The 18,164-nt window shown below is 40.4% G+C and overlaps 1 protein-coding gene across 4 annotated transcripts in view; it reads left to right on the top strand.

Annotated features, from left to right (window-relative positions):
* TRPC6 (transient receptor potential cation channel subfamily C member 6) overlaps window positions 1-18,164 on the top strand; it is a 154,132-nt gene that overhangs the window by 97,384 nt on the left and 38,584 nt on the right. For all 4 annotated transcript variants that reach the window (XM_024099579.3, XM_042854714.2, XM_042854722.2 and 1 more), the window contains exons 3-4: window positions 7,410-7,595; window positions 11,111-11,275. In XM_024099579.3, coding sequence (XP_023955347.1) covers window positions 7,410-7,595; window positions 11,111-11,275 — 351 coding nt within the window. The remainder of the gene's footprint in view (window positions 1-7,409; window positions 7,596-11,110; window positions 11,276-18,164) is intronic.

An 18,164-nucleotide genomic window follows, 5' to 3' on the forward strand; every position in this document is an offset into this window, starting at 1 on the left:
CAGCCAAAAAAGGCAGAGTAGGATTCTGTTTTATACTTGGGTGAGGTAGGAGTGGAATATTTTAAACAAATGTGGGTGTGTTATTATTTGGCACAAATAGCTAATTGCTATAAAGTGTGAAGTTTGTCTTTCATGCGTCCCTAACTTACTCATTATTACACGAAGAAAACAAGCACAGAGCATCAACCTGAAATCTGAATTTCTGTCTATCTTTCCTTCTTATATGACCTCCACTAGTGTAGTTACTCAGCATCTCACAATCTTTAATGCATTTATCTTCTCACCATTCCTCAGAGGTAGGGAAATACTATTATCTCCCTTTTGCAGATGGGGAACTGTAGCACAGAGAGGTTAAGTCAGTGCTTAATTTGTAATGAAAGAGATGCTGAGGCTCAAGCAATTAGGTGCCGGGACTCAAGCAATTTTTTTATTTTCATAACTGATGCAGCAAGCAAAGTGGTTATGGGGCTCAAGCAAGATTTTTACTTTCATAACTGGCACAGCAAGCCAAGGAGATGCTGGGGCTATAAACTGCCAAGCCTAGCAGTGCCAGGGCTCAGCCCTGACAAGCCCTGGCACAAATTAAGCAGTAGGTTAAGTGACTTGCCTAAGGTCATTCAGGAAGTCTGTGGTGAAACAGACTCAAATCCAGGTCTCTTAGGTTCCAGGCAAGGGTACTAAGCACTAAACCAGTGCTACTCAGACTGAGGCTTGGGAGCCACAAGTGGCTCTTTAACATGTCTCCTGTGGCTCTTTACAGCCAACAGTGCTAGAACAATTTGTATAGTGGGGGTGCTGGGAGCACTGAACCAAATTGTAAACCCTGTGTATGATGGAAACCACTTCAAGCCGGGGGTGGGCAGCACCCCACGCACCTCTAGTTCCAGCATCTATGTTTGCAGAACATGATATTAAAAGAATGTGTAATTTAATTATTAACCAATCTAAGTTATTAACCAATCAGGATGCTTTTACTCTGTTATTAACCAATTGTAGAATACTTGGTCAGTCATTTTGCTGTGAGAATAAAATAATAACAACAATAATAATAAATAATAATATATTAAAAAATAGTAAATGAAACAATGAATTCACACTCAGCAATCAACATTACCCAAAAGAGTCACAAATTTAGCTCCTGAACCACTGAGATCTGAGTATCACTGCTCTAAACCATCCCTCCTCTTTCTGACTCCCAACACTTTATGCTACAGCCTTACACCTACGGGCAGTGGATTTACAGATATCAACCTCTATATAAATAATAGACTAAAATATTTGAACATTCATGAGTATTTATCCTGGAGAATGCTGTGCTATTTCAAACCATTATTTGATAGGCAAGACTTGCCATCCGTAACTGAGTTGCTGTGCACTGGGGCTTTCCATGGCAGCTGGGCAGCACTACCCTTCTTTCTAGGATATAGGTCATCAGCACACCTGTACTGCTGCTGCAGCCACCCTAAGGTTTCATTAGCATCCATGGCTGGTGCATAGCATAGGGGAGGGGATGGATGGGTTTGCATAGTCAAAGTGGCACCAACTTAGTACACATGGTCCTCCCCCTTTCACACCCAAAGTATGCCTACATCACTAGCCACATTGGATATGTCTACTCTGCAATTAAAAACCATACCAGCTGACTCAGGCTCATGGCCCTTGGGCTAAGAGGCTGTTTAATTGTGGTGTAGATGTTTGGGCTTGGGCTGCAGCCTGAGCTCTGGAACCCTCTCACCTCGCAGGGTTGTAGAGCCCAGGCTCTAGTCTGAGCCTGAATGTTTACACTGCAATTAAACAGCCTCTTAGCCCAAGTCCTGCGAGCCCAAGTCAGCTGGCTGGCCAGCTGTGGTTTTTAATTGCAGCTTAGACATTATTTACTCACTGAAATGATCATTCATTGAGTAAAAAGCATCACCCCATTTTTCAGTGTTGATGGATAAATATGGAATGTTATAAAAAGCTGAACAGAAAAATGCCCAAACACAACCTTCAGCTGGTGAAAAGAAAGCAGGTTTAAAAGTACAAAAACATTCTTCAGGGCAGGGAATGTCTGCTACTCTGTCTCTGTACTATGCCTAGCACAATGGGGCCCCAATCTTGGTTAGTCAGGGCATTACTGTAATAATGGGTAATACAAATGGGTAAGACATGAATGGGGGGTCCAAATGAACTGATCAGGAAACCGTTCTGGCAGTCCATCTCCAGAGTGAAGAACTCTTTCCTTTGCAAGGCTTGCAATTGCGCAGTCACACGTGTTGAATTTTACACACCTGAGTATTCCAATAGAAGTCAAAGAGGCTACCCATAGGCATAAATGTATATATCAAACCAGAAAATATAGCTATGTGCATATATCAATCCAATTACTCAACAAGATCAAGTTCTTTTTTGTCCACATTTTTAGAGAGGTTTGTTACTTGGCTGAGTCCTTGAATGCCAGACATAACCCTAGATCAATTTACAAGGTCTAGTTATAAAAGGGCATACAGATATAATCTTAGCTATTACAGCATAAGCAGTTGGACTCCAATATTGAAAAGTTCATCTTAGAGTTGAAGGGTGAACACGGATAACCATCTTTCCTGACACTTCCAGGCAAAGGGAAAACACAACATCAGTTTCAACCATAATCCTGGTAGAACAAACAAATTTAAAAAGAGACATTAGTCTCAAAACAAATTCTATTTGGTGTGCTACCGATTTAGGTTTTTAATTAATATCTCTATATTTCCTTCTTGAGAGATATAAAATGGGTGCATCTGCTTTCCACATCCATATTGGTATACAACTTGTCATGAAATTGTAAATTTTTGTGCTTGGCTTCTGGCATCTTCTTGGTAGAGAAACCACATTAATTTTCATTGCCACTTTATGACAGAGTCAAGCTGCCTAGACTTAGATGACATTATTAAAAAATGTGTGTGGCTCTTTTATTTTTGAACAAATATCTGATTGAAATTAAATATGAAATGTGAATACCGTCATTTGGCTAATCTATCCAAGTAACAAACTGATGCTATGGTGTTGCAAAGGAATACGAAGCACCGGGCCCATGGGCTAGTGAAGAACAATCACGTTGGGGCATGTCCTCAGAGATTATCATGGGAATACAGAGAGCCCTGAATTTACCACAGAGAAAGTTAGTCACCTGCCTTCCAGGGTGCTTCCAGATGGCAGCTACTGGAGTAGGAAAGATTCAAAGGGGACGAAATGAATAGAGAAAAGTTGAAAGTGGGAGCAGCAGGAATACGTATAATGGGGGCGTGGGAACAAGTCATGGTAATACATTTAACTTTCTGTGGGTATTTTTAACACAGTAAAAAGTCAAGGAGTGTTGTTTTAGCTGGAGATAGTCCCATGTTTATTTAATCCTTTTATGACTTAAATGTGATTAGAAAAATCATTAAAGACATCCAAATTGATGGATAGAGGTTCTGAGTAAACATCTCAAAAGCACAAGGCCTCTACCTGGGTAGGCTGATCTGGAAAGTGCCTGAGTGCTCAGTTTAAACTTTAACTTCATCAGAGCACATCGGGATAGTGTGACGGGGGAGAAGGAATAAAACACAGAATTAGCCTTCTGGGATAAGGAGAATTCATACTCGTTGACAGGGATTGGACAGTTATTGGAACCCCATCACCAGAATGATGAGAGTGGAGACCCCAGGAATAGGTCAGAGGCCTGGGAGAACCTGAGGCTCTGGGTGATCAGGAGGGCGACTGTTGCCAATGGGCCCTGTCACAAAGGAAAGGGGGTGAGAGTGGGGCAAATATCCCACCAGATTGCTCTTGGTGTGAATACCTGTGGGGTGAGACAGGATTAGGGGGGTGATCCTGGCCCACCAATCTAATTTTTGTGGGTGGAGAATGGGTGGACCCCATAAAGGGATCCTGGAGAACCACCCTGGGGGCAAAGAAGGACTCAAGGAGAGCAGCACCTCTAATAAAGGATGAGAACCTGTGGAATAAGAAACTTCTCCACCAGACAAAAGAGGCAGGTGTGTGACAGTGTGCTGAGAACCAGCAGCTGAACCAGCACTCTGGTCACTGTAAATCCAGTTAGTTCCCCTGGAGAGGGCCTGATTGAGGGACGGAGTGGCTAATTACTAGATCAACCTGGGCTGGGGAGAGCAAAGGAACTAATTAGCCCATTAACAGCAAGAGTAGAAAAGGAGCACAGGAAGAAAGTGCAGGATAATGAGAGAGAGAGAGAGAGGTGGGTCAGCAGCATCAGGGTAAAGGGAGATCTCTGCATGGAGAGATCGCTTCTCTCTGGCAAAAGGGGATGATGAGTGTATGACACTGTACCTAGAATTGCTGCACGGGATTGTAAGAGAGTAGTGGTGGATTGAACACAACATACACAGTGGTGGTTACAAACCGGAGGTGTGTCAGCCATTTGTGCAGGAAGACAGGCGCCAAGAACATCTCCCTGTCACAGATAAATTATGACTTTAGGCACAACCCTGAGCCGGGGTGGAAGATAAGCTGTGGAATCGTAGAATCATAGAATATCAGGGTTGGAAGGGCGGGACACTACACTTCTAAAATAGCTTGCATGAGTAGAGAGCATACTTGCATACATACCCACACCTTTCAGAAATGTCTTTACTCACCTAAGGCAGGCCTCACGAACTACATTGCTATTTATACCTGTGTTAGTGGGGCTATAGAATCATAGAATCATAGAATGTCAGGGTTGGAAGGGACCTCAGGAGGTCATCTAGTCCAACCCCCGGCTCAAAGCAGGACCAATCCCCAACTAAATCATCCCAGCCAGGGCTTTGTCAAGCCTGACCTTAAAAACCTCTAAGGAAGGAGATTCCACCACCTCCCTAGGTAACCCATTCCAGTGCTTCACCACCCTCCTAGTGAAAACGTTTTTCCTAATATCCAACTTAAATCTCCCCCACTGCAACTTGAGACCATTACTCTTTGTTCTGTCACCTGGTACCACTGAGAACAGTCTAGATCCATCCTCTTTGGAACCCCCTTTCAGGTAGTTGAAAGCAGCTATCAAATCCCCCCTCATTCTTCTCTTCTGCAGACTAAACAATCCCAGTTCCCTCAGCCTCTCCTCATAAGTCATGTGTTCCAGCCCCCTAATAATTTTTGTTGCCCTCCTCTGGACTCTTTCCAGTTTTTCCACATCCTTCTTGTAGTGTGGGGCCCAAAACTGGACACAGTACTCCAGATGAGGCCTCACCAATGTCGAATAGAGGAGAATGATCACGTCCCTCGATCTTCTGGCAATGCCCCTACTTATACAGCCCAAAATGCCGTTAGCCTTCTTTGCAGCAAGGGCACACTGTTGCCTCATATCCAGCTTCTCGTCCACTGTAACCCCTAGGTCCTTTTCTGCAGTAGCCCCAGAAAGCACTGCATCCCACTGGCACCCCTGTGAGTCACGTTTCTCTCCCTCCTTCCCCCTTTCTCTGGTGGGAGGTGGTAATGCTGTTAACCTTTGTAGCCTTATCTATAGTTATGGGTTACTTTAACCAGTTATGCACCCGAAGGTGAGGGTTGACACCTACTTTAATCTATGAGAGTTCAGCCCCCAAGGTTGACTACAGTAGTGAGGTTATCAATGGAGGGGGGGGGGAGGTCTATGATGCAAACAGAGACTACATAGTTCTCTTTCTATAATAATTACTTTTATTAGCCAACCAAACAATACACACACTGCAATCTGGTAAAGGAGAGAGAGACCAATACAGAATGCATAATATTTCCATTACTCACAACAGGCCTTGCAGAAATGTTATTCCCCATCCTCATCACCAGTGGTCGGCATCCTGGTGTCTCCCCTCTGCACCAGGGCACCAAGCCCGGGATACAGCTTTTTGAATGTGTTATGCTGACAGTCATCAAGCTTCATACATATTTGTGAAGGTTTTTCCTTTTCCTTATTTGACCTACCATACCCCAATACTTTTGGGGTGCCCCATTTTTCATAGGCTAACTTGATAATTCCCCTTACACTCAATACCATTTTCACCACCGTATCACCATAGTAACAAGCAGTTGGTTACCTTAAGGAAGTCTCTAACATTTCACCCCAGCTACCAATGGTCATCTTGTGGTGTCTGTCTATGTGTAGGCATTATTATCCAAACTCAGCAGTTATTTTCAAAACATCAGCACATCACAAACAGACAAGCTCAGCAGGTTTATTATTAATTTACTTATGCTAACTTATTCTAAATCCTAAGGCTTAATTTGGCTAAGCTAAATATTTTACAGGCCTGATGCCTGTAGGCCCTGTGTTACAACGTTAATTAATAATTATATTTCACCTCTATATTCTGATACCTGATACCATTTATCCTTGGCTACACCTTAGAGTTATATGAATTGGAAATTGCAAAAACAGGAATAGTATTTCCAAATTCTACCCTGACCCAACCACTGGCTCACTGTTAGAGCAACTTAACTTCTATTCTTCAAGAATGTGGGATGGATGGCTGTATTTTGGAAAGCACTGACTGAGGAAAGGACTTAGTAGCCAAGGTGGATAACCAACTGAACGTTAGCTCACAGTTTGATGTGGTGGCTAAGAAAGCAAATTATATCCTTGGGTGTGTACGCAGGTGGATATTGAGTAGCAGTAGGGAGCTGTTACCACCACTGCATATAGCATAAATGAAACCACTACTGTACTGTTCAAGTTCTGGTGCTGTACTTTTAAAAGAATGTTGAAAATTGAAAAAGCTTCAGAGAACATCTACAACAATGATTCAAGGTCTGGAAAACTGCCTTACAGTGAGAGACAAAGGAAACACAATCTATTTAGATTTTCCCAGAGAAGGTTGAGAGGTTATTTGCTCATAGTTTGTAATTACCTCCATGGGGAGAAGATTTTTGATAGTAGGGAGCTCCTTAATCTAGCAGACAAAGGCATACCAAGATGCAATGGCTTGAAACTGAGGCAAGACCACTTCAGACTAGAGGGAGGAGCTGTTTTACAGTGAGAGTAGTTAACCACTTGGTGAAATTCTATGATTTGTGTTCTGCAAGAAGTCTGCCTAGGTAGTCATAAGGGCCTCTGCCTGCTGGCCTTATAATCCATGAATTGATGGGCTGAATTTTCTATGGTTAAACTAATGCAAACTGACTGATTTAAATGGGAGAATTTGGCTCTATATATTTTTGGTTACACATCACAAAAATGGGGGAAATAATATCTATTTCAGAGGACTATTGTTGGTCTTAATTTATAATGTTCATAAATAACTTTGAGAACTACACATAAAAGGAGTATAGACATGCCCAGTTCTCTTCTTCTCATTCCTCTCCTGTGGCTAGTTGGTGAATAGTCACTCAGAAGGAATAGCACTTGAAGGAGTAAAATGGTTTCTCATGGGTTATGTGTAAAGTTATTAATTTTCTTTTTTTCCCCCCCTCTCCAGAATGATTACAAAAAATTGTCTATGCAATGCAAGGATTTTGTAGTTGGACTCCTCGATTTGTGCAGAAATACTGAAGAAGTGGAAGCTATTTTGAATGGAGATGTGGAGATGAGCCATAATAGTGGAGAACATGGTCGTCCCAGCCTTAGCCGCTTAAAACTTGCCATTAAGTATGAAGTCAAAAAAGTAAGCCCTGGTGTTAATAAAATAGTAGTTTAAATGAGGTTTTGCATTTATTTATTTAACCAATGAGAGATAATTAATCCATCTTCTAAAACAAAATCATTGGATACAGTTAATTAAAATGTACCATGTAACATATTGGCCCTATAATAATAAATACATCTTTATGTCAAACTATTCACAGAGGATTTGCCTCCTGAGAAAGGCCAATTTTTATTTGCTCTAGGAAATTTGAAAGACATATGCAAAACTAGGTAGCTTACAAAATACCAGAATTTATCAGCATCAATCGTCTGATGATCAGTCTTGAAGCCATGCATAGGCTCCAGCTTGGTAAAAACCATGGCCACCAATCTCCTCAATGACCTGAGCTGGAATGAATATATCATCTCCATGCTATGGCCCCTTCATCAGCTCTTAGTTCACTTCTGTTGCCAATTTAAGGCCTTGGTCTGGATCTTGAATGCACTCAGTAAGTCAGGACGCAACTACATTAGTAGCTGCTTCTCCACCTTTACTCATTTGGATAACTATGCTTCTCTTGGACAGTGAAGCTCATAACGTCCAGGACGAAGTGTGTGTGAACCAGAGATAGTTTTTTTAGTCAAGGGGATTTACCTGTTGAATTAACTTCCAAAGGAGATTAGACTAATGCAGAATCTGACCATTTTCAGAGCAAGCCGCAAGACCTATGATAAAGCTTTCCCACCATGACAAAAAGAATTACATCTGCACAGAGAAAAACACATAAAACTCACCAACATCCAATAACAAGGAAAGGTAGAAGAGATGGAATTCTATGAAGTCCAATAGGGACCCACTGTACCCATCCAGTTTCCCTGGGCAGAAATAGAGTCATTTTCTGCAGATCTAATTGATCTGTTTCTTTTGGAAAATCCTAAAATAGTTAGGTGTATTCATGGTGTGCATGGATGGAGTTTGAACTGTTATTGAACAATGTCTCCTACATATTAAACATGGAGGAGTTTTATTTCATAATTAGTCATTTACTCTCTCTACTTACCCCTATTTTTTTTCTTTAGCATACATCAGTTCTGATTTTGTCACCTTTAATTTGGAAAACTTCCATTGTAAAACTCTGAGTTCTTGAGTAAATATTACAGGTTTGGGCTGATGGTTTATTACAGACCAGGCAAAGTAAATCCCATCATCAATTTATACCTCCATTTCCAGTATACCTTTTACAATGTCACAGAGCTTGGATGGGAAAAAGGGCTGTGTTCTACACTTCCCAGTTTTACAGAATTGGTCTACATGACCTGGTTGCCGTAGCATGGTTAAGAACAATTAGTGACTGCCTGCACCAGTAACTGCTGTTCCTCGTTTTCAATAAAAGAACTGATATTTTTCATGTGAACATTTTGTGTATTCCTTGTTTCATGACTGAAAATTGTATATTGTCATCTACAGTATAGGACACAAAGGCAACAACTTTTAGGGCATCAGAAATGAGAGCATCAGGAATATAAATGTCAGAAGACTTTGTAGCTATTCCCAGTACAATGAACTTGGAACAGATATATTTATATTTTAAAAAAGAGAAAGACACACCCTGCCCCGACTCCACTGCACATACTTTTCTATCTGGGGAGAGCACAAGCAACACATGACAGATGTGTAGACCTTGCTTAATGCATTATGAGGAAGTGCTCAGATATCTCGGTGATGAGCATGGTATAAAAGCCTGAATAGAATAGAATAGATCCAGTTAGTTCCTGTGCATTATGCTCAGATTGAGGCTGATTCTTTGTTACTGAATACTGTCTAAATGCCATAGTAATATCTTTAAAATAATGGTAAATGGCCACTAATAATTAGTATTTATAATGTGGACTGCTCAATTTATGACTTCTTTAATGCCTTTCATGGTCCTGGATTTTCTAGAGCTAGAGGGAGAATCTGTACCCATTTGAAACATGAATGTTGAAATATCACGTATACAATTTGTAAAATTAAGGTTAGATAAGTGACTATAGTGTTTGGAAACTCATGTTGTGCTATACTATGTAATCCATATGCTCATACTACAGTTTAGAACATCCACGGGAAAGAGATGTGTCCATGTAAGTACATGCTTCTGACTTCTGCTTGCCTAGGAGAGGTACACTGACTTTACATATATTTTATACTCTCCTCCAGGAGTGTTGTATGTGAGACAGGAGGTAATTGTCCTATTCTGTACTCAACACTGGTGAGGTGTCAGATGGAGTACTGTGTCTGGTTTGGGGCACCACACTAAGAAAGATACGGACAAATTAGAGTGAGTGCAGAGGAGAGCAACAAAAATGCTAAAAAGTTGAGAAACCATAACCTATGAGGAATGGTTAGAAAGACTGGGTATAAAGAGGTTGGTGATCAGTTGTTCTCCATGTTCATTGAAGGTAGGACAAGAGGTAATGGGCTTCACCTACAGTGAGGGACATTTAGGTTAGATATTAGGAAAAACTTCCTAACTATAAGGGCAGTTAAGTACTGGAATAGGCTTCTAATGCAGGTTGTGGAACCCCTGTCATTGAAGGTTTGTAAAAACAGCTTTTTAAGAACAGACAAACTTTGTTTAGGGATGGTCTTGGTATACTTGATCCAGCCTTAGTCCGTGGGGATGGACTAGATGACCTCTCAAGTTCCCTTCCAGCCCTATGTTGCTCTGATTCTGCATGATTCACTTTTAATTGTATTTTGATGATACATTTTCTTGGCATAAAGTCTTTTGTGAAAAATTGCAGTATAATAATCACCGGCACGAAAGGATTACCCATAGAATCGTGATTTTTTTTCTCAACCTGAATTATTTTGAGAGATGCAGGGATCTCACATTCCTAAAATTATTCACATTGGAACCTCTTGGTGTAGAAAGACTCCATAGTGACCCCGATGCCAGGCCAGATCCTGATGCCACTGAAGTCAATGGCAACATTCCTAAAGACTGTAATGGAACCAGGATTTAGATTGCTGTTTTAAAATTCATTAAACTCATCAGTATTCTCACTTTGCAATAAAATAGCATTTAAATTGTGAATAGAGCAATTCGATTCAGTGTCTCATTTCTTATTTTTTTTTCCTTTTCACATGATTACATCGCAATGAAATAATATAAGACAGTGTTGACATGCATTTGAGATGAAGTTAAAGGCATAGGCAAAGGCATTCTGTTGAAATGTGAACAGGTGAAATGAAATTTCCCCTAGTTTGAAGAATGAGTTGGGTTTTTTTTTTAAGTTTTAACTAGCCACACAGACTCCAGTGTGACTTTAGGACCAGTTTAGCCAAAATTCCTGCCATGAATAGCAGTGTGCCTACATTCTAGGGAGATTATGCTTATCAAAAAGAGCAGATTGCTATTTTATACTACTGTGCACTCTGAAAGTGTTCTGAATATTAGCTGACATGTTATTCCTACACTCTACATCCATTTCAGATGGCTAACATTTTATTTAGTGGTATTCTGACAATAATGTTCCTTTGTTGTGTTCCTTTTTTTTTTTTTTTTGTCATAGTTTGTAGCACATCCAAACTGCCAGCAACAACTTCTCTCAATCTGGTATGAGAATCTCTCAGGTTTACGCCAGCAGACCATGGCAGTGAAGTTTCTAGTTGTTCTTGCAGTTGCAGTAGGGCTGCCATTCCTGTCAGTGGTTTACTGGATTGCTCCATGCAGCAAGGTTAGTCTGTACAGTCTTGTAAAAGCGTGCACGTTTCTAATTTGGCAAAGATGAAACATATGTATAAATTACTGATGCACTTAGCAAAGCTTCAGTGGTGTGTTATTTAATGCCAGATTGCAATGGAATAGCTGCAGGATTACACACTCAAACATTCACAATAAAAAAAAGTAAATGCATCATGTGGAATATAATGAATACTAAATGAAAAAAATGATCAGGGAGGGAAGGAAGTATTGCCATGTAGAAACAGTAATATCGAAACAATGAATCAAAGTACTCTCCATTTTGTTGCCGTGCTTTTAAATAAATATATAATAGCTAGATTATTTAACAAAAGCTAATTAATACATTTATGGGGCTTGATGGAACATTACAAAAAAATGAAATACTCGTTTAGTGAGAAATTGCCCATCAGAGTATTCAGACAGTGATAGTAAGCCCTGCAATTAGCAGGTTTTCTTCCTTCTCCCTTGTGTTATCCAGGTTGCCAGCTATTTACAAATCGGAATATGTTTATTATTCATAGAAAAATATGTGGCCCTGATTCTGAGAGATACTGGGGGCCCTTCGTGCCATTCAAATAAAATAAAGATAGGAACCAAATCATAATTGCATGTCAGAATAACATAATCCTCTTAAATTCACATCAAGCTAACACTACCGTCATTAGAGCCCACCTTTAAATAAAATTCAGAATTAAAACCACTTAGCTAGCTACCATCTTACGATTTCACACAGGATAAAATGTCACCTTTGTTTATATTTACTGCCCACAAACCACCAATACAAATTGTCCAAATATCTGCCCAACATAGATGTGCATATGTCTGAAATGAATGATCTTCATGTGTTCCATTAATGTAGTGTGGTGTCAATCCATTGAAGTGAATTAAACCATTCTGGGTACACTGGTGTAACTGAACTGAATTTAGCGTGATGTATTTTGAATGGAATTAAGGTTTGTATAAGAAAGCTATACACAATGGATGAAATCCTGACCCCCATTGGTGTCAATGGGGTCAGGATTTCATCCTACAGAGTGGGCCTTCTCCACAGCCTTGAAATGAAAAGATCCCTGGGATGAGCTGATGAAAGGCCTTAGAAAATTCAAACCACTTTTTAACACTGACACAATAAATTCTGTTGTTACCGAGAAAGCTGTGCTTAAATGACCATCTGATTGCATCTCTCACTGCTACAACCTGAGGGCTTGTCAAGATAATGTTAAGGCTCATTTCATCTCATGAATTTTTTCAAAGCAGCCACATGGTCTTTTCTGTGTGTATTAACAAAACACTGTTACTTCGATTTGGCTTCTAGAGCTGAATGTCAGTTTGGATGATCCATGTTGCAGAATCAATTTCCGACATAGATATGCCCAAACTCTCCCATCCCCTAGAATTTTGCTTTTGTTTAGAATATCTATTTTAGCTGGTCACTGATTCAAAGTTTCCACCCTGGAGTATTTTAGTTCTCCTGCTGTCATAACAGGTAAAGGGGACATTGTAAATTTAAAATTATGCATTGTAAATAAACAAATGTATTATGATTAACAACTTAGATTTTTAAAAGTATGTCCAGTTTCCTTAACTTGTTTGTTTGTTTGTTTGTTTAATTGCATTTCTCTCAGCCTGGACAATAAAATTCAATTTAGTCTGTTCCATTTTTGTTTATAGTCTCGATGTTTTTTATAAGACTTTTGTCTTTAAACATGCCTTCAGATTCATACTGCTACAGGGTTTCAAACATTGCAAGGAAGTGTGTATTTATTGTTTGGTTTTTGTTGTTGTTGTTTAAAGCCTTCTTTTTATTGGATTGTAAAATCGTTTTGATTGGTCTTTGGTTTTAGAAAATCTGTTTCTGCATAGCTTTTTTTGTCCAGTTTCAATTGACAGCATCCCTTTAAAATTTAACCTCTGTTCTGTTTTACAACTGTCTCCCCTCCTTGTGATATAGCTGTTTAACGATTGTGTTACATTTTCTACTGTGAATGGGCAAGTTGGCCCATCCCTTTCAAACTGTTATTGTTGTTGCTGTGCTTCATTTTTATTTTAGAGACATGCCTCTTCGTTTTTAATCATTAAAATAAAAATTACCTCCTTCGAGACCAATAGGAGTAAATCTCCTAGCAGGGGATTTACCCTTGAAAACTAAAGGTACCAGAGCAGTTCCAGGGGACTGAGAAACAGAATATTGTTCTTCTGACACACCGATCTATGAATGGGTGGGTGGAATTTTGTAACACTTTTGTCCTCAACTATCTATGAAGTGGCCTCTAAGGCATCTTTTCTGGCTTTATCTTATGGGTCACCTTGGTTTAAAGATGTCCAACAACAGCTGAAGGGAGAGGGAAAATGACCACAGCACGTCCGATGAAAATCCCAGTTTGAGTCTGATTCTTTATGACAAAGAGATTTTTGAAATTCTTATGCCATGGCTGTGAGAGAGGCAAAGGAATAGTTATTTAATCCATTGTTCTATTTCAAGGGACAGACAGTTTAGTTAATCTGAGTCACCTCCACCCAGTTGCTGAATTGAGTATCTCCTATTGTGAGGAAATTTTTTTATGTTGCTGATAAAATTGAGTGAATTTGGTCAGAATTGCCCAACTCCCTGGAAATAAAGCAGATATTTGAGGGGGAAAAGTCACATTTTCTTTGCTTGACTTTCAGCCAGTGTCCCTTTCTGAAGTATAGAAAGTGCTGGGAACACTTCAGCCATCAACTTGCGCTTGAGACTGATATTGTTGGCTTGTGAAGGCCAGTGGAGAAGTACTATTGCCCTGTATCATTTTTAATTGAGAATATCAAAAAGGTTCAAGTGAGACAGCCCTCAGAATCTGCTCATATCTGAGCCCACTATTCTCAGTGTGATATAACGTAACTACATCTCCAGTCTGAGGGTAATTTATGTGTATGTGAAGCTGGTAGGAAAGTTAGTGAGGAGACATAGGCTCTGGTGTCTTCAGTATAGAGATGACACACAACTTTATACCTCCATCTCCACTGATACAGCTGGAGTGGTCATTTACATTTCTCAGTGTCTAGGTGAGATTGGGCCATGGATGAGGGTAAACTGGCTGAGACTCAATCCAGACAAGTTGGAGGTGATGCTGGTTGGCTGAGGGAAGCAATTGGAAGATGTGACAGGAGGGCATGTGTCCTGCATTTGTGGATTGGATTCCCAATAGGAGAGTCCAGTTAGACACCCAGCTGCTCACAGAGGAGCCAGTTGCAGTTATGACTAGGTCAGCTTTCCTTCATTTCCAGAGGACCTGGAGGCTATGCCCTAAATCCATCCACGGAATGCAGCTGGTGCAGGTTTTGGCACTTGCTTTTAAGTGGTGTTTCATTTTGTGAGCATATTAACCTAGTGCTCTCTGATCTCCATTTGCTGTTTTTTGGTTTCCAGGTTGATTTTTAAGCTATTTATTTTTTCCGATAAAACCTTCTGGCACCTACCTGTCTCAGAGGCGATATCCCTCCCTGTGACATAGTCCCACAGTTGCAGTCAGTGGAGGCACCTAAGAAGTTGCTTTTTGGTACAGGAGAGGAAGGCTGGTTCATTGGCTAGGGTATTAACCTGGGAATTTGGAGATATGGGTTCAAGTGTCTACTGATAGTGAGCAAGACAATTAGGCCCAGATTTTTAAAGATATTTAGGAGTTGTGGTACTCAGTATTGCAATGTATAACTAATTTAGGACCCTAAATCTCATTTCCAAAAGGGCTCTGGTCACTTCAGAATCTAAATCTCAGTGACAGTAGATGGGATTTAGGCTCCAAAGTGTCTAACTCCCTTTTGAGACTAGGATTTAGACTCGTAAATCAGTTAGATGTTGCAACGATGAGTGAAGCAGTGCCTAAATACATTTAAAAATCTGGCCCTTAGCCTCTCTGTGCCTCAGTTTTCCACCTCTAAAATGGGGATAAATAGAATTCCTTACCTCACATAAAAGATTGTGAGGCATTCAGATATTACAGTAATGGGCACCACATAAGTACCTTAGATATCTAGGGCATTCTTTGTTAGGTCCCTGTAACTTTAGAACCCAATTTTTCACCAAATCTATATGTAACTGCCCATGTTTGTTAACTTTCATGGCACACTTGGCTGTAGGGAACTGATGGATAGGGCAGGTTGGAGATTCCAGTGCTGAGTTTGATGGTGGAGTTTATTATGTGTTTATGTTCACACTGTTTCTGGGGTAGAGTCATCAGTAAGTAAATGCCAGTCTGTTTAAGGATTAATTGTATTTTCAAGAGTTTGTCAAGGGCTTGGAGTAGGTGCTCTTTTAAGTAGTTAGTACAAATGTAAGTCAATAAATAAGTTGTGGTCTATTGACTATGGCGTCTTTGGAAAAAAAGAAAGTTACTTACAGATGGGCACTTCAAAAGTTCATTCTGCTTTTAGATATATTACTGGTTCCAGTGTTATTTTCTCTATTCAAAATGGAGAATATAGCAAAAATCTCTCCAGAACCAAAGTGAATTTTTCAAGTGTGCCCACTCTGCCTGTATCTCTTGTCCTCAGATGATTGGTTTTACTGGATTACCCACACCTCTGAGAGCTCTGGATGTTCCCACCTGCTTTGTGTTGGAAGCTTGGGAATATTGATCCTAGTAAATGATGTCAGGACAGAACAGCAATTAGAGCTAGATTGTAAGCTCTATGGGGTAGGGACAATGCCTTTTGATGTGTTTGGGACTTGAGGGTGCTATTGTAATAAAAATGCATGATGATGATAGTGATTTCCTTTGGTTTGGGATGTTTATATATACCTTCTAAAATTCTGTGCTAAAAGTTTTAAAGTTTCTTCCCCCATAAATATGGATCTTTCTTCTGTTGTGTTTGGTAGCATGAGCCATTATGAGGAAAGGATCTTTTTGCTTTGTTTTATCCTTATCATCGTGCAATAAATATACATCTCAGAGACTAGTGAAATAGGCATCCGGTTGCTGGCTCTGATAATAATAGAATCATATAAGTGTAGAACTGAAAGGGACCTCAGTAGGCCATCTAGTACAGTCCCCTCCACTCAAGGCAGGACTATGTAATAACTAGACCATTCCTGACAGGAATGTCTAGTTTGTCTAACCTGTTCTTAAAAACCTCCAGTGATGGAGGTTCCAGAACCTCCCTAGGCATTTGTTTTAGTGCTTAACCACCCTGACAGGAAGTTTTTTCCTAATGTCCAATCTAAACCTCCCTTGCTGCAATTTAAGCCCATTGCTTCTTGTCCTATCCTCAGTCGTTAAAGAGAACCCTCCTCCTTGTAACAACATAGATTCATTGCCTTTACGGTCAGAATGGACCATCGTGATCATCTAGTCTGAGCTCCTGCACACTACAGGCTACAGACTCTCACCCACCCACTCCTGTAATAGACCCCTAACCTCTGGCTGAGTTACTGAAGTCCTCAAATCATGGTTGAAAGACTTCAAGTTACAGAGAATTCACCATTTACACTAGTTTAAACTTGCAAATGACTCATGCCCCATGCTACAGAGGAAGGTGAAAAGCTCCCCAGGGGCTCTTCCAATCTGACCGAGGGGAAAATTCCTTCCTGACCCCAAGTATGGCGATCAGTGAGCAGATGGGCAAGACCTAACCTTTTATGTACTTGAAAACTGTTATCATGTCCCTCTCTTGGTCTTCTCTTCACCAAACTAAACAAACCCTTTTTTTTTTCATTTTTTCCTCACAGGTCATGTTTTCTAGACCTTTAATCATATTTGTTGGTTTCCTCTGGACTTTCTTCACTTTGTCCTCATCTTTCCTGAAATATGACACCCAGAACTGGACACAATACTCCAGCTGAGGCCTTACCAGCACAGAGTACAGTGGAAGAATACTCGTTCGTTTATAAGCCAACCCCCCAAAATGGATAGGTAAAATAGGAAAAACTGTATGACCCTTTCACAAGCTGACCCTATATTTCAGAGGCTGGAAAACTTTGGCTCCCGGCCCATCAGGGTAAGCCGCTGGCGGGTTGGGACATTTTGTTTACTTGGAGCGTCTGCAGGCATGGAGCCTCTCAGCTCCCTGTGGCCGCAGTTCGCCATTCCCAGCCCTCGGCCCATGCTGCTTCCTGCCGCCCCCATTGCCCTGGAGTGGCGAACTGCAGCCAGTGGGAGCCACGATCGGCCGAACCTGCAGGTGAACAAACCGGCCCAGCCCACCAGGGTGCTTACCCTGGCGGGCCGCGTGCCAAAGGTTGCCAATCCCCATATTAGATATTCAATTCAATGATTCCATAGAGTTTAAAATCATCAAATTTTGGTGTAGACCCATTTATAAGCCCACCCCCGCTCTTTGATGTGTCACTTTTTTACCAAAAATATTCGGCTTATGAACGAGTATATACGGTACTTCTCCTGTCTTGATTACAACATTCCTGCTGATACATCCCAGAATGATGTTTGCTCTTTTGCAATAGTGTCACACTGTTAACTCATATTTAGCTTGTGATCCACTATGACCCCCAGATCCCTTTCCACAATACTCCTCCCTAGGCAGTCATTTCCCATTTTGTATGTGTGCAACTGATTGTTCCTTTCTATAACGCAAGTTGTATGTCCAGTCCTCTGCATATTAAAATATGTATTCTTACATTTCACTACATTTAAGTGCATTTGCCAGTTCTATATCATAAGCAAATATAATTTCCTTACTACAACTTTCTATAGTTGTTTATATTGGACAAATATGGCCCAAAATATTGATCACTATATAACTCCGGTTCTTACTTCCCTTTCATTTCCAATGTCTCTCAATCACAGGTAATGATAATGATACAACACTACTTTTATATAGCACTGTTTACCAGAAGAATCCATTTTAGCCCACTTTACAAAGTGCATATGTAGTTATAGGAATCACCTCAC

Source organism: Chrysemys picta, chromosome 1, assembly GCF_011386835.1.
Source record: "Chrysemys picta bellii isolate R12L10 chromosome 1, ASM1138683v2, whole genome shotgun sequence".
Classification (NCBI taxonomy): Eukaryota; Metazoa; Chordata; order Testudines; family Emydidae; genus Chrysemys; species Chrysemys picta.